This window comes from Tetrao urogallus (assembly GCF_951394365.1).
Source record: "Tetrao urogallus genome assembly, chromosome: 5".
NCBI lineage: Eukaryota > Metazoa > Chordata > Aves > Galliformes > Phasianidae > Tetrao > Tetrao urogallus.
The window spans coordinates 24,828,954-24,850,464 of record NC_136818.1 but is presented as its reverse complement, the minus strand read 5'-3'; the positions used below and the strand labels follow the sequence as shown (position 1 = coordinate 24,850,464).

Below are 21,511 nucleotides of genomic sequence, written 5' to 3'. Positions count from 1 at the left end.
GCTCGCTGGGCCGCCGGGTCTTGTTTTCCAGAATATGCCAAATTATTCATGTGCTTTCCCAGCATGATGTGGGAGGGCTCCCGCTGCTTGGCTGTTGCTCTGAGCGGGGCTATGGGCCGGGGTCCCATGCCAATGCCATGCTCACCCACCAGCTGGTGCACAGCCACCGTGCTGCAGCATCCCCACGGTGTTATTCCTCCCTAAGACTTGCACTGCAGGAAGCAGATGGGCTCGTTCATTGATTTATTTTAATTTTTTTCCCCCAAAAGAAAGGACACATCCTTAGGCGAGTGTGTGGAGTGGGAGCTGCCTCTTGGTTGCCGTGCCATACGTGGCTGCCATCTCTTTCCAGGAAATTCTCCCACCTCGGGGCTTGTTGTGTATTGAGCTTTTGAGGGCTTGGCTACAGGCAAAGCTTTTTGGTGATGAGTTTGTGCCCACTGAGTGATAGGCTGGAAAAGAGGGACCTTTGGATGTATATGCTGGGTCAAGTGGAATGACCTCTTGTAAGCATGAGGCTGAGCTTCATTCGCTGGAGAGGACTCAATGCCACCTCAACTTGTGCTACACCACGATGCCCCAAATGTCGTGCTAGCATCAGTGTAGCTTTGGGCTGTGCTAACCTTATAGCGAGGTCTCCTTGGGTGGAAGCAGTGTGGTCATGCTGTTGTCAGTGTCACTGGCCAAGAAAGTTGCTCTCCTCTTGAAACTGGTGCATCAGGGCCATGGGATGTGAGCACCTGGCTGTAGCCTGCAACCCAGTGTTGCACTTGAGAGTGCTGGGCTCATGGGTCGGAGGGGGCTGGGATGGGGCGAGGGGAGGGTGAAGGCTCTTCTTCACCCAGCTCCAGTTGACTAGGTAATAGGGCTAAAAATAACGGGTGATTCAGGCCTGGATATCTGCTGGGTAACTGTATAATTATAACCAGCAGCCTCTGCAGTTTGGCTTCCCAGTGTAAATAGGGATGATGCACGGAGGGGAAGGAGGAGAAACACAAGGAACAGGGCTCAGGATTTGGCTCCACGGGGAGAGCCTTCGCTGAGAGCTTTGCTACCTCTTCTGGAGCTGCTCTTTTTGGGTGCTGGTGCTCCAAACAGAAGGCAGCCTCTGGCTCGGCTGCAGGAACATCTCCTCTTCCCTTTGCTTCTCCTTTCTTCCTGAAACCGCTGCTCCCACTGATGGCCAGGTCTTGAGCCCTGATTTCATTTGTTCACTGCCTGGGAAGCTGCAATTCAGTTAGTGCACAAGATGGGCTGCAGCTCTGCTCTATCTGCTCCGTCCTTCATCCACTTAATCGCATTTGACACGATCCTTCTCCCTCCCCAGAAGGACCAGATGACATGGGGTGCTGCTGGCTCATCCCCAGCACGCCGTCCTCAAAGCCTCCCCTGCATCCCAGGTGACCTCCCTGTGCCCATGGCTTTCCACTGCAGCCGGTGACAGCTGTGTCACCGTATCCCAGTGCCAATTGCTGCCTCATCCCACAAGGGATCCATGCTTTGGTGCACCCCCACGTGGCAGTGATTTGGGATGAGTGGGTGTCCCCGGCTGGGCGATGAGTGTCACCTGGGGACACCGCAGCCTCTTTGTCCCCTTTGCTCGCACCCTGCAGGAAGAGCATCACCACGCTGTGCTACCCAGGAGCATCTCCCCTCCATCACCTGAGGCTGCTTTCTGTGCCCTTCATTCATCGGATTTCTTAAAATGTTTTCTTTGGGGAGGGGCGAGTAGGTGTAATGGCAGGTCCATCTTTCTGACAGCCAGGGAAAGAGAGGCTGCCTGTCAGATGGTGAATTTAAACAGAGGCAGCTGTTGTCATGGTGACGCCAAGTTGCATCCTGTTGCCGTGGCAACCAAAGTTAAAAAACTGATGTTAAGGCAGGAGAATCACATGATGCGGTTCTTTTTTGTTTAAAAAAAAAAAAAAAAAAAGGGAGGGGGTGAAAAAAAAAAAAAAGAGAGAGATTTGGTTTCCAGTTTTCAGGAGAGCACTTCTCCCTGGTGCTGCTTGCACGTGGTAGGCAGTGCCTGCGCCCACGTCGCTGCGGGCAGCTCTGCTCTGGATGGGGCTTGTGTCCTTGGGCACAAAGGCAGCAGGGCTGGGGAACCCGGTGCTGAATGAGGAGCAGTTGTGGTGCTTGCTCTGTTTGAGTGCCTCCTGCTGGGTGTGGAGCTGAGAGATGGGCACATGGGGCAGGAGAAGGTCTGTGTTGGTGTGTGGACAGCGGCTTGGGAGCAGCAAGGCGAAGCCCAGCGGTGTAGGAGGTGAAGATCCATCACATTCACACATGGGGAGCATGGAAATGCCTGCACTGCAGCAGGTCCCGGGAGAGACGTGGGGATGGGTGGAGAATGGAGACTGTAGGAGATGTTGGGGCTGAGCAAGGTGGAACCACTCCTGCCCTTTGGAGATGCCCAGGTGGCTTCCATCTTTTTCTTCTGCTCCTTCCACACCTTCCTACCTGAAAGCTGGGTGAGGCGTGAGCACTAGGCTGCTGCTGGGCAAGGGGGTGAGGAGGGTTCCCTGCGGCTCCCACACCTCACGCAGGCCCAGGGATGGATTCATCCTTACACTTGGTGAGGTCCAACCACCTGGTAAGGTCGCACTGCTGGGCTACTAGCATTGCAAATCCATCTTCATGCTCTCCTCATGAGCAATATCTCCTGGGTGGGGAAGAGAGGCAAGTTTGGCATCTCCATCACCATTGCACATCTGCCTTCACGATGATGGTTGTGGTGACGTTGTCTGGGGATACTGTAGCCTCAGGGACCCTTCTCCAACCTGGATGGGAATTGGGCTGCAAAGTGTGCCTGGGGATTAGCAGACTTGCTAAGGAAACCAGTCAGTTGCTCAGGGGCGAGGGCATGGGGAAAGGAGATAAATCAATAAGAAAACCTATTTTTATCGGCTCCCTAATGATCTGCCCGGAGAAGCCAGACGAAGGAGGAGGAGAAGGCTGGAGAGAGATGGGTTTTTATTACCAGCCTCTCAGGGAGGCGAGCGCTGTGCTGCGATCTGGGGGGCTGGGAGGTTGGCAATTAGACACCTAATGAGAGAGGAAAGGCTCTGAGAGCAGCACCTGGCCCTGAGCTGGGAGGACACTTGGATGTGTGTGGATGAATGTCCCCATCGCTTGGGCAGATGTTTCTGCAGCCCCCGGGGGGAGGCTTTTCTCACCTCACACCCCACAGTTAGTGTGGACCCTATGTTTAGAGTGGACCCCATAGTGTTGTGGGGTGGAAAAATGTGAGGTGTTTCCCCCATAGGTGAGGACACTGCAGGAGGGAGGAGGCAGCAGTGGTAAATGCCTTTGTTGAGGAGCTCAGGGTGCTCTTAAGGTCTGACCACGCTGTTGCCTGCCTTCTTATCTTGACACGTGTGCCCAGTGCAGCTGCCCCTCCAGTATGCTGGCTCCTTGGAAGCTGTGCTAATTGCTCACACACTTTCAGGAAAATGAAATAACAGACACCAAATAGGCTGACGGCTTGTGGTTGAGTGCTGTGTCCTCTGTGTTAGCTAAAGTTTGTAGATAGGGAGCAGGGAAAGGAGGCAATAGAATCCTTGCTGGTAGGAAGCCTTGAGGGGAAAGTTTTCCAGCACTGGCTGAATGTGAGGAGATGCTCCGGATCTTCTGCGTGGAACCTGCATGCTGCAGAGATCTCTCCCGGTGTGTTTTTAACTTATCAACCATTAATTTCCCTGAGTGGCCTTTCAAATGTTTTGGCTGAAGCCACTCTGGCTCGTATCCCTAAACACATCCCAGCTCCGGTGAGCCGGGCTGCCTGCCCCTGGCAGCTCTCCTGGACAGTGCCATGACAGTAGTGATGTGGCCACAGGGTTTTGGCAAGGTGCTGGAGGTGTTTGGTGGTTGGTGGATGGTCACTGCTGGAAACCACAAGGATTTGGTCTGGGTGCTTCCCTGCGGTGATTCTGCCCTTCCCTTCCTTTCTGATGGGTGGCCAAGTTGGGAGCTTCCATGGCAGGTGCTCAGCTTGGTGTCATGCCTGGCTCTACAGTGCACAACTCCAACAGTGCACAACTCCAACAGTGCACAACTCCAACAGCACACAACCCCAAATTCTCTCTCAGATGAAGCCCAACCTGATCACAGCTACCCACCTCCATGCTCATATGCATCCCCTGGGCACCCACCGCAGGCACCATCCCAACAGAGCTATAGGGGAAAATGGGGTAGCTACGGGGAGGCTTGGGGGGCTGGCAGCTCCATTCTACTTCTCCTTGACTTCTCCCACTCCCTTTGAGTATATGATCCTGGCAACCATCATTGCCAACTGCATCGTGCTGGCCCTGGAGCAGCACCTCCCAGAGGACGACAAGACACCCATGTCACGGAGACTGGTGAGCATCCTTATCGGGGCCCCTTTCCCAACAGATGATTTCTGCTCATTTTGGGGTGGTGGGTCAGGAGGGAACTCCAGCAGCCTTTGTGATGGGTGGGTCCAGAAAGGTTTAAAAACCCTAAAAAGTGGCACTGAAGTAAGTCGCAGCTCTGCATTTCTGGCCTCCAAATTGATGATGTCTGAGGAAGGGCTGGGGAAGCTCCCGGATGAGGAAGGTGGGATGGGACATGGAATGGGGTTGATGCAAGGTGAAGCTGCTCTGTTGTGAAATGCTTGGTGATGTGTGCCCTGTGTCCTCTCACTGTGCCCCTGATTGCTCTCTGCAGGAGAAAACGGAGCCATACTTCATTGGGATTTTCTGCTTTGAGGCTGGATTAAGATCGTGGCTCTGGGCTTTGTTTTCCACAAGGGCTCATACCTGCGCAATGGCTGGAACGTCATGGACTTCATCGTGGTCCTCAGTGGGTGAGTCAGGGGACATCGGAGCGCAGGCACAGGGCTTGTCCTGGTGGTGACACCGAACTCCAGGACACGGTGCAGCCATGTTTTGCCATTTTGTGGTGCTGTTTTTCTACCAAATTGAGGGAAGGGAGGATGGATTCCCATAATGGGATGTAGTTCCCTGTCGAGCAAGCTCTGAAGGCATCACGTCCAGCTTTTCTCAGCTGGTGGCCTGGTCATGGAGTGAGGTGGGTGTTGGACAGGTGTTAGTTAGACCCAAGGTCTTGGTGGGGCTGCAGCTCCAGGTGACACTGGCTCAGCACTTGGGATCCGTGCTGGGGGTGGCAGTGTATGAACTGTGCCAGGTGCTCGTTGTCACTGCTTGTGTCACCTGCTGGGATTGTGGCCCAGATTCAAGTCTTGCTTCAGATATGATGAGCTGTGCTGGTGACACAAAAAAAAAAAGAGCAGATATTGTTTGTTGGGTTTGCACTCACTGATGGTGGCTTGAGCAGAAGCGGCTCAGGGAAAATGAGGCATGGGAACCTCAGGTATCTGGGGTCCTTGCAGAGCTGTTGGCTGCAGTCCCATCTCCTGGTATGCAAGCTCCTGCACAGTGGCACCACGTGGGATGTGGCACCGGTTTGTTGGAGGAAGGTGGACACTGAGCCTGGTGCTTGGGACGTGGTTATGGGCGTTGTGTGCCCACAGTGGCATGGCATGACATGTCTCAGGGGTGTGCTTGTTGGAGATGTCCTGGTTGGAAGGATTGGTTGTCCTGGTGGCATCTCTAGGGTGATGCAGGGACTGGGGAATGAGCCCAGGCTGGCTGGAAATGCCCATGGGCTGCCGGCTGGCCTGAGCACTCTTTGGGGCTCAGCCAAGGGGAAATGCCATGTTTGAGCTGGGAGCTCCACTGTGAACCTCTCCGGCGGATTGGGGTGAGCCGGCTGCAGCCCAGCCTGTGCTGAGTCAGCGCTCAGCAATTACTCACCCGCTGGCATCGCCAGCTCCTGCCTGCACTGGGCCCAGTGCCAATGGACCAAGCGGCCGTGCAAGGCTGCTGCTGTGCCCACAGGTGCCGTCCCCCAGCGCGCGTATGGGGGCACGGACAGTCAGCTTCACCACTTTGTCCTCTTACGTCCTGCTTTTTGCTCAGGCAGATGGAAACCCCTCCCAGAATCACCTGTGCAGCTCTCGCTCGGAGAGGTGTGCGTGTGACAGCTTGCCTCCCTGCAAGATAAACCAGTGCGTGCGTTGGGTGTTCTGAGTTATCGGTGGCTTTCTGCAGCGAGCGATGCCGGGCTGCAAAGCGGCTCGCAGGCAACCGTGGGAGGGGCACGTGCTGTGATGGGCGGGTGGCAACGTTGGAGTGCTGCACCGGGCCTTGTGAGCGCCTCTGCAGACTAAAACTTGATGGATAGGTCTGGCCAGATGTCTTTGGGATGCGCGGAGATGCCTGGGGTGCAGGGGGTGTTGTGAGTGTCCTCAGGATGCGCTGAGTGATTTGGGAGGGTGATGCAACACAGAGGGTGTCTGTGGGAGTGGTGTGCATCCCAATGGACCAACATCGCTGTCCCTGTGCAGATGACATTGGGTGCTCTTTCTTTTAGCATTCATTTAGCTTCGTAAATCAGAGGGATGCTTTATGCAGGTGGCACTGTGGCCCGGGCACTGTGTTGGGGTGTCTGTGGGCAGCAGGCACAAATTAGCCTAACGAGGGGCTGATAACATGAGTGGCCTCCTGGGACCCCATGAGGGAGCAGATGGCACCAGTGCAGGTTCAACTGGTGTTTGCTTCTTATGTCAATAAACCCAGATTTCTCATCTCGGTGGAAATCAACGCCCACCCCAAACTCCCTAATGCTAAAGCTTCCACTGGGGAACTAATAGGCACATTTGTAAACCCACTCCATTTGTAACCTATGGCTTCTAAATCATCATAGCTGCCTGAAAAACAGCCCGTTCTCCCCCAGCCAAATATATTTTTCTCAGAAAACGTGCATAAGGTACCTTCATGCATTGTGGAGCAGAACTGAGATAGAGATGGCACGTGTTACCCTGGGGATGCTCACCTCATATGCTTTGAAGCTGGGCTTGGAACCTGCTTGGTGCAGTGTGTCCTGGTCCTGAAGTGGACCGTGGTCAGTTCTTTACATGCAGCCCTGGGAGGGAGAGGTTGGAGCTAGATGAACTGGTGATGGAGCTAGATGAACTGGTGATGGAGCATCAGCTCCCTGCACATGGAGTGGTTCTGCTGTTAGTGTCAGGAATAAAAAACCATGATCAAAACGCAGCCTGGAACAGACTGGAAGGAGCCCTAACACCACAAGAATGGGCTAGCAGAATGGCTTAGATGTCGTCTGTCTGCACAGGGAATGGGATTTTGGGCTGCTCGCCTTGGTCATCTTCCCTTTTTCCTTTAGTCTTTAGCCAGTCTCCAGCACAGTGATTCCCCGTCTCCCGTCCCCAGCTCTTCCCTTCCAGGACAATTAGTAAAGTGTTTGGTCTTTCGTTTGGATGAATAATTGATTCCTGAGCTCTGTGAATGATTCATGGGCCATATGCCATGGCAACAGGACGTGCCTTCCACCGGCACCTTGCACAAAGGGCAGACTGCAAGCGTCAGGGATGTGTTAGAGCCGGAGGGCTTTGGGGGGGCCCTGTGTAGGCAGAGCTGTGCTATGGGTTTGGGAACACGGGCATCCCCCATTTTGCTGCAGGGCCAGCTGAGGAACCCTAGTGGTCACCCTAATGCTCCCATCGCTTTCAGCTCAGGGTTTCCTGGAGCAAAGCACTGTTTTGGTGCCATCTGAGATGGGACCCGCAGCTCTGCAGCCTCACAATCCACTTGTGTCGTGGCCCCAAAACCTAGAAAGAGCGTGGAAAAAAAGGACAGAGGCTTTCAGGTTGCACAGCATCCCCAGGGCTGGGCTGCTGAGTGCATCTGTCTGGGTGTAACCGGTGCTAATCACAGCAATCTCTGCAGAGGAGGGGTTGGTTCACCAGCCAGAAAGGGGAAGAATGGGGTAAATCCATCAGGTCCCTTCCTGTGAGCTGTTTGACCAGTCTATTAATTATGCACTCGTCTCCCTCATAGAGTCAGGTGGCGGTTCAGGCCTTGAGGGGCCTTTCCACTTAATTATAAATATTAATTTGTGTGCCAGCCAGCACCCTGCCTGGCCCAGATTCGGAGCTGGGATTTGTCTGGCTGCACCGGTGGCTCCCTCATCCCCTTGCTGGGACAGCTCTCTGCCACCTCACCCCTGCGTGGAACCATTGGGGGAAGCTGAATCCAAATATATTGAGAGGTCAGCATTTGCTTGGGCTCCCTGCTGGAAGGCATGGCCCGGTGGTCCCCAGTGTTGAGGTTCATGCTAGGGTGATGATGCAGAGCCGGGTGCATCAGAATGGTTTTATGGGAGTGTGACCACGGGACGTGACTTGTGCCATACCCAATGCACATCACATTGATCACCGCTGAGCTTGGAGATGGTTTCCCCACTGCTGCACAGTGCCTCAGGGTCTCATCTCTTGCTGCAGGGGCTGCAGATAAATAAAACAAAATAACCGCCCAGGTTGCAAACACAGAGCATCGGATTTTCTTTTCTAATATATTTTTTTTTTCTCCAAAGTGTGTTTTTGTCTGCTGCTGATTGCTCACTATTCAATTATACTTTGCGGATTAGCATATATTTCCCACCCTGCCTCCTCTCTCATTTGCATTCTTCCAATAGATCCTCTCTGCTCCTTTCTCCACCTGAAGTCTCTCTTCTCCCTTTTATTCCGAAGAAGCAGAGCTCGCCCCTTTGCCTAGGTGACCTATAAAAACGCCTTCACTTTTTTTTTCCTTTTTCTCTCTGGTACATATGATGAAAAGCATGAGATCATTGGGATTTTTATAGCCCAATCTGGCAGCTTTTTTCAGATAACTTGGATGGTGAGATGTAATTTTAGTTTGGGTCCTTGCCTAAAAATAAAGAATAATTATTAGTACATCAGACGTGGATATTGTAAGTGTTGGAGAGGGCTTGAATTGTTCTGCAGATAGCAGATCTGCAGTCCTGCACAAACACTGAACTCCATCCCATCCTCAAGGGGGTTTTCAATGTGTGCCAATGTGCTTGTTGTTGCTGCTGCCCAACCCTGGGGTGATGCTCCCCAGCAGGCTTGGTGATGCCGTGGTTTTCTCCCTTGCTTTTTTTGCCTTTTGGCTTCTAACTCTTGCTTCCAATTTCACTTCGGTTTATTGTAGGTGATGAAGCTTTTAAAGTTCTGGTGGTAGTTTTAAAAAGGGAAAGAAAGGCTGCAAAACCAGCGTGGCACGGGCTTCCCTGTGTGGTTTCAGAGCCAGGTCTGAGCAATTTGGCCTGGGGAGGTGAGCGGCAAGTGGTGAAAGCAAAGTGGAGCAGAAGTGGGTCACACTGTGCCATGTGGGTCATGCCACCAAAAAGGCCCATGTAAGGGTTAACGAGCAATTAACAGATGTTGAGTGAGACATCCAGAGCAGGAGGTTTTGGGTATACAGGAGAAGCTATCAAGGAGAGGCGATGTCTTTTATTACAGACTGAAGGGCTTGGAGAAAGCAGACAGAAACCAGGCTCGCGTGCCTGCACGCTTGCTTGCTTTTTCCAGCACCTCAAATGATCTAAATTTAGTCCCATGCTGCTGAGACCCTGCTCTAGGCTGCGTGGATGCCCTGGGATGCTGAGCAGGAAGGATGCACAGACACCTTCAGTCAAGAGAAGCATCAGCAGTGGCACTGCTGTGCTTGGTGATTTTTCTGACCCACCCCCTCCGTGACACAGCTCGTGATGTCCCTTGTCCCCCCGTGAGGACAAGGAGCACGTCACCTTGCCACAGAGGAGTCCCATTCTTAGCAGCTAATTTGGAGCGTGGTGGAGGCTCGCCCTGAAATTGCGTGAACCTTGCCTGGAGGCTCCTCACCAATGCTCCTGAGCCTTTCAGATGAATCTGGGTTAGCAGAGGACTTTGCAGCCTGGGTGCACGGCTCCTCACTGGGTCTGCTTCCAGAGAGCTGGGGTGTCTGACCACTGCTGGGAGCAGGGAGATGCTTGGTGCTGTATGCCACCAAGGGTGTGAGAGCTGGTCCCCATGGGGATGCACCATGGATGAGCAGGTCAGTGCACTGGGGCTGTAGGTGATGTCAGAGTGATGCTGGGACAGGTTTGCTGCCCATCCTTTCTGCAAGCAGCCTGGTAAACCAGCAAGGAGGAAGAGGAGGGTTGGGAAGCGGGCGGTACCAACCTGCTTGCATTGTGGTGCCGGGTATCCTAGGAAACCAAGCTACCTTTTGGGGGGGCTGGGACCTACGTACCTCGGGGAGCACGGCAGGGAACTTGTGCTAATTGCTCTGTGTGCCAGAGAGCCGCTCTGGCCTGTAATTAGATGAATTAGTGGAACAATGACCCAATTTCCCTTCGTTTTTTGGATTGCTGCAAACATCCCTGAGGTTGCTGCCACCCTCTGTCCCCCTCTCCTCCCTATCCCTGGTTCCACCATATGCAGCCCTCGTCCTCCTCTTCCTCACTCAGCCCACGTGGGACAGGCCAGCAGCCCTGGTGACACGCTCTGTGCTCTCAGTGTCACCAGTTCCCCCACTCCCCTCTCACTATGGGCACCTTGGGCACTGCCAGACTCGCAGTGTACTGGCTCCTCTCTGTCCCAGTTTGTTTTCCCGAGATCAGCTTGAGAAATCTTTGTGTTTTAAAAGCAAATACTGGAGTCCTTCCTGTGCTTTCCAAGGGCATCAAATTTTCATTACTGTATATTTTTTGAATGCGTGCGAGGCTCTCGGCTCATTCCCTAAGGAAACACCACATGTTGAAGGAGTTGATGCAGCTGATGGTTCCCACGTGAACTTGGGGTCAAGACTCGGCCATGGGCCCCATCTTCTGAAGCCTGATGGCACATGGGCTTAGGGGAGGTGTCAAGAGTACCCACACCGGGCCCTGCTGGTGGGGACTGCTTCATTGGATGGAAACTAGGTTCTCAGCACCCAGCCCTGCGCTATGGGGCTGTAACCATGCTCTCGTCATGTCTGTCTGCAGCATCCTTGCCACCGCTGGAACACACTTCAACACGCACGTGGACCTGCGCACCCTGCGGGCCGTGCGTGTGCTCAGGCCTCTGAAGCTCGTCTCGGGCATTCCCAGTAAGTTGGGTGCTCCCAGTTCTCCTCTTCTTCCCATCTTCCTCACGTTGCAAGGAGACCTCATGCCACCTTGGTGATGTGGTGTGGAAATTGGAGGGGAGGAAAAGCTCCCTGGTGGCGCGTCCTCTCCTTCAACCCAAATGCAAAGGGTGCATCCTGCTGTAGGGCTCAGCTCCATGACCAGAAGGTAGTGGGTGGATCCTTCCAGGGGATATTTCTTTCTTTTTTGTCAAGATTTCCTCTGCAGGAATGGAGATAAATAAAGAAACCAGGCTGCTACTGTGGCTGAGCTTCCCTCCCCTCCCTGGGCACCCAACATGTGGTGTATGGGATTTGTAGCTCAGGCAGCATAAGAGGCATGGTGCGTGCATGCTGGATGGTGGGGATTAGTCCAGAAGATGTCTGTATGGTGCTGGGGAGCTTCCCCTGCCCTACTGGCTGTTGGCATGATGGGAACTGGGGTGCTTGTCTTGGGATATTGTGTTAGGAGGTGATGGATGCACGAGGAGCTGTCCCACTACCTACAGGGTGCATGTATCCTGGGTAGGGGCTGCTGAGCTGTACTCACTCTTTTCTCTTCCAGGCCTTCAGATTGTGCTGAAATCCATCATGAAGGCCATGGTGCCTCTCCTCCAGATCGGCTTGCTGCTCTTTTTTGCTATTCTCATGTTTGCCATCATTGGCCTGGAGTTTTACAGTGGGAAACTGCACCGAGCCTGCTACACAAACAATTCAGGTGAGGGAGGCACCCTGCATCCTGGCTTGGGCACCATGCTCTGCCATCCACATGCTGATTCCTTGACCACCAGGGGCTGTGACGTGCATTTTGCATTATACACTGCGGGCATCCCTCAGTGCAGTCTCTCTTGCGTGCAGTTGCATCCCCCAATTGCCCATCTGCCTCCAGGTTCTCCCCATCTCTCACTTCCATTCCATTGGGTATGTTGTGTGCTCGCAGGTGAGCTGGAGGAGCTGGACCCTCCCCACCCCTGCGGGGTGCAGGGTTGTCCGCCGGGCTATGAGTGCCGAGAGTGGATTGGTCCCAATGATGGGATCACGCAGTTCGACAACATCCTCTTCGCTGTGCTGACCGTCTTCCAGTGCATCACCATGGAAGGGTGGACCACAGTTCTGTACAATGTAAGTCAGGGGCTTTTTGGTACAGCTGGGTGTGGGGATATGGGGGTTCTAGAGGTGGCATTTACTTGGACTGGAAATTTTTTGAGATCCTGACTGGTGGAGACCGAGCTCTTGAAATAGCTGTAGATGTCCCCGTTCGTTGCAGGGAAGTTGGACCACATAACCTTGAAGGGTCCCTTCTAATTGAAATGATTTTGTGATTCTATGAGATGGGATTGGCGCATCCCATCTGGGGAGGAAGTGGGAAATAAAGGGACATGTGCTACATGTTCCATGGTCCAAGGGGTCATCCCATCCCTGGCTCTGGGCAGTGACACTGAGCAGAACATGAAGCAGGAAGAGAGGTGCATGGTTGCATCTTTGTGGGCGATGGGTTTCAGTTCATGGACTGGAAGCAGCCGTGCCAGTTCTGTTCCCAGCCTAATTTCAGCATCGCCTCCGGCGTCATTGCACCAGGAATGTTTTTATACACTGGTTCCCATAACGCCTGGAGATTTACAGAGTGGCATTGCTCTGCAGGAGGCAGATTGGATGGATCGCAATGGAGAAACGTTCTTCAATATTTGCTTTGCTGTAAGCAGGAAGGCTGTTTTGTAAGCTGGATGAAGGCTGTGCGCTGCCAGCGTTAGGGACCCTGTTTGTTTTGGTGATGCTGGGGGTTCTGATTGGCATCTGTGAGGCAGATGGACCACCAGAACCTGGACTGGGGGAGCAGTCTTGGCCAGGGCTTCACCTACAAGGGGTGATGACTTCAAGCTATGTCAGGGGAGGGTCTGGTTGGATGATAGGAAACATTTCTTCTCTGAAAAGTGGTGATGTACTGGCACAGGCTGCCCAGGGAGGTGGTGGGGTCACCATCCCTGGAGGTGTTTGGTAACCATAGAGATGTGGCACTGAGGGACGTGGGCAGTGGGCATGGTGGGGAGGGGTTGATGGTTGGACTTGGAGATCTTAGTGGTCTTTTCCAACCTTAGTGGTTCTATCATTCTATGATGATTCTTGCCCAGAGGTTCTGTTCCTCCTCATCCTAAAGGAGCTATTGGTGTCTTCATCTTGCTGCTTTGTTGGGGAACTGGGCAGAACTGAACGACTTAGGAGATCAAAATATAAGAGCATTTCTGGTACATCAGTGGGCTCAGAGACTTAATCATAGTGCATATTAGCAGGATAAATGTGTACAGCATGAAAAGGGATTTTCCCCTGCACAACTGCCTTTGGGATGGCTGGGAACCAGGGCAAGCCCATTCCTTTCCTGAGTATCCCCACAACCCCATTCCAAGCCCTCCCATCCCCATGGCAGCTGGGTGCGACCCATAGCTGAGATGGATATTCAGGGATGCTTGGTGGTCTGGGATTCAAGTGATCTTCCTGGCATCACTGTCCAGATGTGCTCTGTCATCACATCCCTGATGGCTGTGACTGCCCACTGCCTCCCTTTCCTGCTCCTCGCACAGCTCCAGCTATTACTTACCTTTAATGGAAGTATCAGGGACCTTCTTGGCTGCTAATTGAATGAGGGTTTGGGGCTTGGTGGCAAATCACTGCTGATTCACTTCTCCCTCAGCTGCCTCTTGTCCTTCCATTGTCTCATGGGGATGCCTGGCTCTAGGCTGCAAAATGGGCTTTGGAACTCTTTTCCTATGGGAAAAAATGCCGCAAATGAGGACATGTGAGCAAGCGTGTGTATGGGCTGAGGTCCTCTGGGAAATGCTCACTGCCTGCAGGTTTGGGGGTTCGGCCATTGGGTGCAGTGGTGAGAAATGGAGCCCTTTTGGGTTAGCAAGGAGCTCTGCAGAAGAGAGGAGATGGCAGGCAAAATGCTTCAGCAATCTCTCAAAGAAATTGCTTACTATAATATTCCCCCGTGTACCTGTATCGTGATTTTAAGAGCCATTTTCCCACAATTTTACCCGGTCTAGAAGCACATCTCTCCAAATATGTAGAAAGCATCATGAAAAAGCTAATCAGCCCCGTGGTGCTCTCCACGTGTGTTATTCTGTGGATGTGCTCAGCTCTCACCTTGTTTTCCTCACCCTGCCTGCGTGAGATGCCGCCTTGCTATGCAGAAATCACAGTGTGATTGGGAAAAAAACAGTAAAAAATATCTCAAACTGGAGTCCTTCCCTTTGCCCATCCCTGGAGGGCTTTGATTCCTTTTCAGAGAGCATGGGCCTCCTCACACTGTGTGCCAGGGACATTGGCTGTGTGGCATGGGGACCAGATGTCATGCAGAAAGCTGCTTGGTGTCACTGTGGGATTTGATGCTGGGGTGGGAAACGGGCAGCCCCGATGGTATCAAGGTGGTGGGAGCAAGCAGGAGGCTTGGCACAGCCCTGATTTGTGCACAGGGCCACGGCTGTTAGCAGCGATGGGTAAAAACATTTTGCCTCCCAGGCAAAATGTTACAGCAGCATCCGTGCTGCTAATTAAAAATGCATGGCAAGGCATCAAGGGAGCTGACGGGCCACAGCTGCTTGCTGTAAACCCAAAATCCGCCTTGTTGACATGATGGGTGGGTTGGGGGTGATAAATACAGGGGGTCACAGTGCTGTGCCTTTGGCTCTGAGGTCCTGAGCATCACTCATGCCTTTATCCCTGTGCATTCCCAAGGAGGGAGAGACGCTGGTGAGCGAAGGTGGAGGGAGCCAAGTGCTGGGTTTTCTAGGGAAGAGGAGCTGAGGAAATGCCACCCCAAGGGCTTAACACCATCCGAACTTTTAACTAAGTGTGCTGTTTTTCCCCTAAATGGCTCCTGGTCATTGAGCCCTGCCAGGTGAGCCCAGTGATGCTGCTGCATGCATCCCGAGCAGCCATGGGCAGGGTGCTGGTTTTTGCTCTCTCTTGGCTCAGCTGTTTGCTAGCATTTAAAGCCATACCCTCTCCTTCTTGCCAACTGTTCCTTTTTTTTTTTTCCTCTTTATTTTTTTTTTAATGTGTGCGCACTGAAATGACACAGCAAGAAACAAACTGTGTCTGCTGGATCTGCAGCTTCGAAGGCTTGCTCCGCTGAGAGCTGCCTGCTTACACCCTCCTCCTGCTTGCCAAGGGAACGGCTCTGTCCTGAGCCAGAGGAACAGAGCAGAACCTGATGCTCTAGAACTGCCCTACAAGGACAGAGGGTTTCAGCCCCTCTTTGTTAAGCCCAGGGGCTGTGATTCCATTGGCAACCCATGAAAGGTCCTGCTGGCAACCCATGGAGGGTCTCATTGGCATCCCATGGTATGCAGTGCTGGGGGGTCTGGGTGTGATTTCTCGGCAGATCAGAGTAGAACAGAACCAAAGTCAGTCTCCACACCCGTATCAAGCACTTTCAAAACACTTAATTTTTCATAATGCTTTTAGCAATGCGTTGTTTTCTTAGTCTGAAATTGAAATGTTTCATTTAGAAAACAGGAAAAATGAAATACACGGGAGCTCTTCCCTGTCTCCCCATTCCTACCCAGCAGGATGCGTGCCCGCACAGTTCAGCCCTCACCAAGAATCCCACTGTGGGGAGCCCTGGTACTCTGGGGTCTGCACAGTGCTGTGGGCACAGCGTTGGGCACCCACTCAGGATAGGATACGGCCCAGCCTTTGCTCTGTGAAGGAAATACAGCAATTTCCTCATTAACCTAATTTGGAGAAGAAAAGCATTTTCATTCAGATCTTGTACAGCACTGGGGTCGCTGACAGATACCAGGCACAGCTGGCGGGGAGTGAAGCATGGCCCTGCACGCAGGATATCAAATTATAGCTATTAAAGGGAAGAAGGAGATCTGTTACTGTGCTGTGGAGCTGCAGTGGGTGTCAAGGTCTTGAGGGAGCTGGTTAGGTCAGGGAATCTGCTGGGAGAGTTCTTTAATTTCTTTTTTTTTTTTTATCTTTTGGCTGGACTGTGATGCTGCTCCTACTGATCTGTGCCAGGGAGGCTCAGTACCGGCTCTGATCCTCAGACCTCACAGTACTGGGGTCTGGGAGGTGATGGTGTGCACAGCCCTGCTACATCTGCCTGTGGGCTTTGCTCCCAAGCTGTGTTTATTCCCTAAGCAAGTGGGTTATGGTAATATCTGAATATTACCCCAATCTAATTACGTGCCATTTGGGTTTGGATTAGAGCAGATATCGCAGAGGCTCTCCTGATGCAGATGGATTTGGACAGGGGACATGGCTGTGCTGCTGCTCAGAGCAGGGACCATCGCTGAGACTGTTTCTCTCAATAGCAAAGCTTATCTGCTTGTCCGTCCAGCATCACCCTTCCTTCCCTTGCACTTTCTATCAAACCACTGGGAATCCAGAGGTGCCCTGCAAAGGCAGAAGGTGCTTTTTGCTAATTTTTTACGCAGAAAAAACTGAGTTTGTGGTTGTTGTATTATTTTTTCCCAGCACAGCAAAAAAATCCTGAAGTTTCTCATGCTGAGGGAGGGTATGTGTGGGCTGCAAGCCTGTGCTTTGCGTTCGACGGCAGTATATATTTAGACTTCTTTAGACTTCTGGCCCCTGAGTGAGACCTGCTTTTGCAGCTCCCTATGCCTTTTCCTGCCCTTTGGAAATATAGAAGCTGCCAAAGTAACAGGGCCAGTCCATGTGGTGGCCTTGGTGGTGGGTATGGTGCCAGCACTATCACCCCGGTGGCCCGAGCCGGTGAGGTGGCTTGGGTCATTTGTATGCTTTGTATATGTCAGTGTCTCACGCGTTCCTGGAGGTGGTAGTGAACGCATTTTGTGGTCAGGCAGCCAAGGAAGAGTGTGGCTGGTGGTATTTTAGGATGGAGTGATTCACAGTGGGCTGTCAGGGAGGTGGTGGAGTCTCCATCCCTCAAGGTATTGAAGAAATGTGTGGATGTGGCACTAATGGGCATGAGTTAGTGGTGGGACTCAGTGATTCAGTTTGATGGATAGCCTTGGTGAACTTGAAAGTCTTTCCAACCTGAATGACTCTGTGATTCTGTAATGAGAAGGTTGTTGCCTTAAAGGTGAAGAAGGACCAGACATCAGGTGGTTCCTCAGTTTCCCAAAGGCTTTGTATGAGCAACAGGCCCATCTCCAGCACAAGGCCAGGGGCAGGAAGGAGTTTCTTCATTTAAAGGAGTTGCAGCTTTGGTGTGGTCTGAGGATTGAACTACCCGGGGTCTGGCCTCCCTGGACCCTGCATGAGATGTCCTGCTGGGTCCTGAGCAAGTGGAAAATCTATGGGAAGGCACAAGGTGGTGAATTACTGTCTGTGGAAGGGTATTAGGAATGAATGATGCTCCAAATATAAAGGAAAAGGGGCTGCTTGTTAAAGAAAATGATTTCCTTGTGCCAAAGAAGTTGGGAAGTGCCAAAATTCAAGCAACATGAACCTCGTGCAGAGTGCTCAAAGGAGCAGTAAGTGGTTTCTCACCTCTGCCAATCACGGAACCGTTGAGGTTGGAAAAAAACAAAGAGATCACCAAGTCCAACCATCAGCCCATCCCCACCATGCCCACTAAACATCACTCAAGGCGACATCTACCCTTTTCTTGAACACTTCCAGAGACAGTGACTCCACCACTTCCTTGGGCAGCCCATTCCACACCTCACCCCTCTTTCAGAGAAGAAATTTTTCCTAATATCCAACCTGGAATAAGGGGATGTTTGGGCACAGACCCCCACACCAGATGGACATTTCACTCAAACTTCTGATGAACCCAAGGGCAACAAAAGGATGCATAGTGTGACCAAGAACACGAGCATGGCCACAGCCCATTGTGCCCACCAGCTTGACGATGAGCATCACCCCCACTGCATTTAGGGGGAGCTGGCACATAGATGGCAGGTCTGGTCCTGCGTATTTATAACAGCTCTGGCGTGCTGGGGGAGGCACCAGCTGACTGGGGAAGAGTGAATGCAGTGCCTATATTTAAAAGCGGGGGGAGGAAGGGAAAAGTAAGGCAGGCAGGAATAGGGCTGCGAGCCTGACCTCAATTGCATGCCATTTCGGAACAGATTTTGGAGGCGAAAGAGGAAAATGAATCATGGGTTTGCCAAAGGTAGGTCATGCCGGGCTAACCTGGCATCCAAGGACTGGTTTTCTAAGTGCAGGAAACATGCAGAGTCGCTTGTCGTAGTAATGCTTTCCCTAAGGGGAAGGGTTGGTGGAGCAGAGCTAGTGGGAAGGGAGCAGCACCAAGGTGGGGCTGGTTTAGGGCTCTCAGGGTGAGTCGTGTGCGTGTTGGAGAATGACGAGGATATACCTCCCAAGAACTTGAGTCTTTGTAACTGGAAGGTGCCAGGATGGAGATGGAGGGGAAAGAAGAGAAGCTTTTAGGCAGGATGGTGAGGTCTCAGCAGCATCACGCATGGATGCAGCAGGACCTGTCAGCATTGCTCACTTGGGTCTCCTGTGTACATGGATGATGAGCTGAGCCTGGACTGGAGCAGACGAGGGGCTGCTGGATGAACGAAGAGGGAGAGGCAGTCATGCGGGAGAAAACTGGATGAACCTTACTTGAGCTACCAGAGCAGAGCCTGGGAATGGCAACAGTCACCATCTATAAATACTTCAGGATGGGAAGCAGGGAAGAGAAGAGCTATGTAAGCCAAAGGTCAATGTTGGCAAAACTACAAATGGATATCAACTGTCCACAAATAAATTTAGGCTGAGACTTAGGGACAACCATTAGAGTGGTTGCCATTTCCAGTGGGAACAGTGCATTTTTCAGGGTTAGGCACTCCTCAGCTTTGAGGTGGAGAGGTAGTCTCACTGTCTACTATGGGTTTGAGAAGCAGTGAGAAATGCTGAGCTCTTAGGGAACAAAAGAGAAAATGCTGGCAATTAGAGCAGGGTGATGCTGGTCCCCATTGCTCTAAATTTAGCTGCGCTTTCAGGGCACAACAGTGTGGGGGGGAAGATGCCTTCTTCACCTGTGGGAATGGAGCCCCTGTGCTGGGAGCTTGGGGGAAAGCCCCTGGCTCTCAGGCTTGGTCTTGGTGGGGAGTAATCCCAACACAGGTGGTAGATACCCAATGGCACCTGGACAGCAGAGTGGAGTCCAGTGTGAGCTTGTTCCAAGAGGTTCACAGTGCCTTGATTGCCATGGGAAGTGCTGCTGTTGGAGAGCAGTGGCCTGGCACCGGGACTCATGGGTGAGTCCAAGTATCTCTGGAGAGCAACAGTGAGTATGGGATTTCAGTGCATCATTCGCATTTCCTGGAATGGAGACCAACCTCAGGGTAGGGGTTGGCATGCAGCACTGGTGTCTCTCCCTGCAGCATCCTTCTGTGTGCTGGTTGGTGCCCACAGCCAGATGTACTGGTGGCCCCAGTACCTGTGTGGTGGTCACCAGAGGTGGCTACCTCCCCACTTGCAGGTTCCTGTGCTGGCCGATGGGGAGACGTGGTGCCAATGACTCAGACGGAGATGAGGGCTTAATTAGCACGGGGAGAGGAGGAAGAAAGAGAAAAGAGAAAGAGCCTTTCATTGCAACAAGATTGATGCCACCTCCCCCAGACAGTCACGTTCTGCCGCATCACCCTCCAGCCTGGCATCATGTGCACAGTGCCTTACACTAGGGGACAAATGGGGCCAGGGAGTGGCTGCGAGGGGTGAGGGGGCATGGCTTTTATTAAAAGCTTTGTTTGGTGAATAACTGTCTGGAGCTGCAAACTGCTTCATGCGGCCAGAATGGAACAGTACAGTGGGATGATGGCAGAAGCCTATTGTCAGGGTTGGCGAAGAGCTGGTCACCCCAAGGAGCTTGTTGTGGTCAGTACAGAAGGAGAATCTTCCTGCACCTGAATTAATGTACCTTCTGCTTGTGCTGTGCATAACGTCACCCCTGTGATTTCTTTCCCCTCCAGACCAATGATGCCTTAGGAGCCACCTGGAACTGGCTATACTTCATCCCCCTCATCATCATTGGATCCTTCTTTGTCCTCAACCTTGTCCTGGGAGTGCTGTCAGGGTAAGCAAGTCACCATCCTCCTGGCATGTGCCTGAGCCCTGTGCCTGGCCCTGGTGCTGCCACATCCCAAAACCTTGCTACTCCCCTCCATGCCTGTCTCACAACAAGGGGCTGAAGATTTTGGTGTTTTGATGTGCAAGAAGTTGTTGACTGTGACTGGGAGGGAAGAGGGAGAGGAAGAGATATAGAAATGCCTATGAGTTTGGATTGTGTCTGTAGCCAGGTGCACATTCGACAGCTGATGGAGCGTGGTGGGCATGGGATGGGTTTGGGAGCTGTTGGCTGGGGATCCCCAGCATCACTTGCACATGGAGGGGGACACAGAGGAAAGACGATTGTCTTATTCCTGATCTTCCATGCGGAACAGAGATTTTCCTCCAAGCCATCAGGCTGGCCTTGGAGAGAAAAAGGCTTCTTGTTTCCATGACAATGAACTGCGGCTGCATTAGCACATCCCCAGCACTGGCAGAGGTTGGCACGTGGGGAGGGCGGCTGGTGGTAGGCTGTGCAGAGTGAGGGCAGTGGGGCATGGTGGGTGGGGTGCTCCTGCTGGGGTGCAATCAGCAACCCCATGGAGTACCTTGAGGGTGTTCCAAGATGCCTTTTTTGGGCACAGGATGGCTGTATGGCCAGAGACAGCCTACAATGAGGAAAAAAAAGACTTCTTTGCATGTACATCATATGATTCCTTGGTCCTTGTTTTGAGTGTTGTGTGATGTCAGAATGCGGGGATCAAAGTGGAAGCTGACCATCTCCATCACTGTCTTAAACATCCCCATGAGTTCAGGTGTGATGGCAATGGCATGTTCCTCTCTTGATGTCTGTCCACAGCAGGACTGTGTGGGGCAACCCTTCCTGCATCCACTGAATTGGATGCAGGCACCTCAGGCTTTTCCCAGGCGCTGGCTGGCATTTCCAATGTTTGTTTATTGCTGATAGGGTTTGTACTGGGGAAGGATGCAAGTGGGTGGGTGGCCTAATTGGCAATGGAGATGCTCTTGTGGTGTGCCAGCTACCTAAGGAAAAGCTTGACTGCTCAGCTCCTGGAGGGCTGGGCAAGGTGATGGAGGCAGCCAGATGGGCTGTGCATGGCCACCAGTGAGGCCACAGCCTCTCTGGGTGCAGGACCTGGTTGAGGCTGGCTGTCCTCGTGATGAGGCAGTTGGAGGACTGTGAAATGTGGTGTCCTCAGAATGGAGGCACGCAAGGGCTGCCTTCCTTACTTTGCTTGCAAAGGTTTTGTTGGTTTTAACATTTCTCACCATTCTGTTGTGCTGAAAGAGAGCACTGGGCTTTGCTCTGGGAGGCAAAGGCTGGCTTTTCTACTCTGCATCCCCCTGCGCTGGGCTGAGCAGGGAGGGGGTGGTTGCACTGGGATGTGGTCTGGCCTCTTGCCTTCCCGGCTACAGCTCAGCAGCTGTTCTCACTGGGGAGCCAACCAGCCACCCAAGGCAGGTCATGAATGCCAAGAGGCTGCAGGAGGACATTT

At 52.6% G+C, this 21,511-nt stretch overlaps 1 protein-coding gene across 1 annotated transcript in view; it reads left to right on the top strand.

Moving 5' to 3' along the window:
* Window positions 1-21,511, top strand: part of CACNA1E (calcium voltage-gated channel subunit alpha1 E) — a gene marked incomplete at both ends in the record, with an annotated part of 72,817 nt that overhangs the window by 8,231 nt on the left and 43,075 nt on the right. The window contains 7 exon segments of the mRNA XM_079536318.1: window positions 4,256-4,361; window positions 4,690-4,735; window positions 4,738-4,828; window positions 10,876-10,979; window positions 11,563-11,715; window positions 11,938-12,119; window positions 19,919-20,022. Coding sequence (XP_079392444.1) covers window positions 4,256-4,361; window positions 4,690-4,735; window positions 4,738-4,828; window positions 10,876-10,979; window positions 11,563-11,715; window positions 11,938-12,119; window positions 19,919-20,022 — 786 coding nt within the window.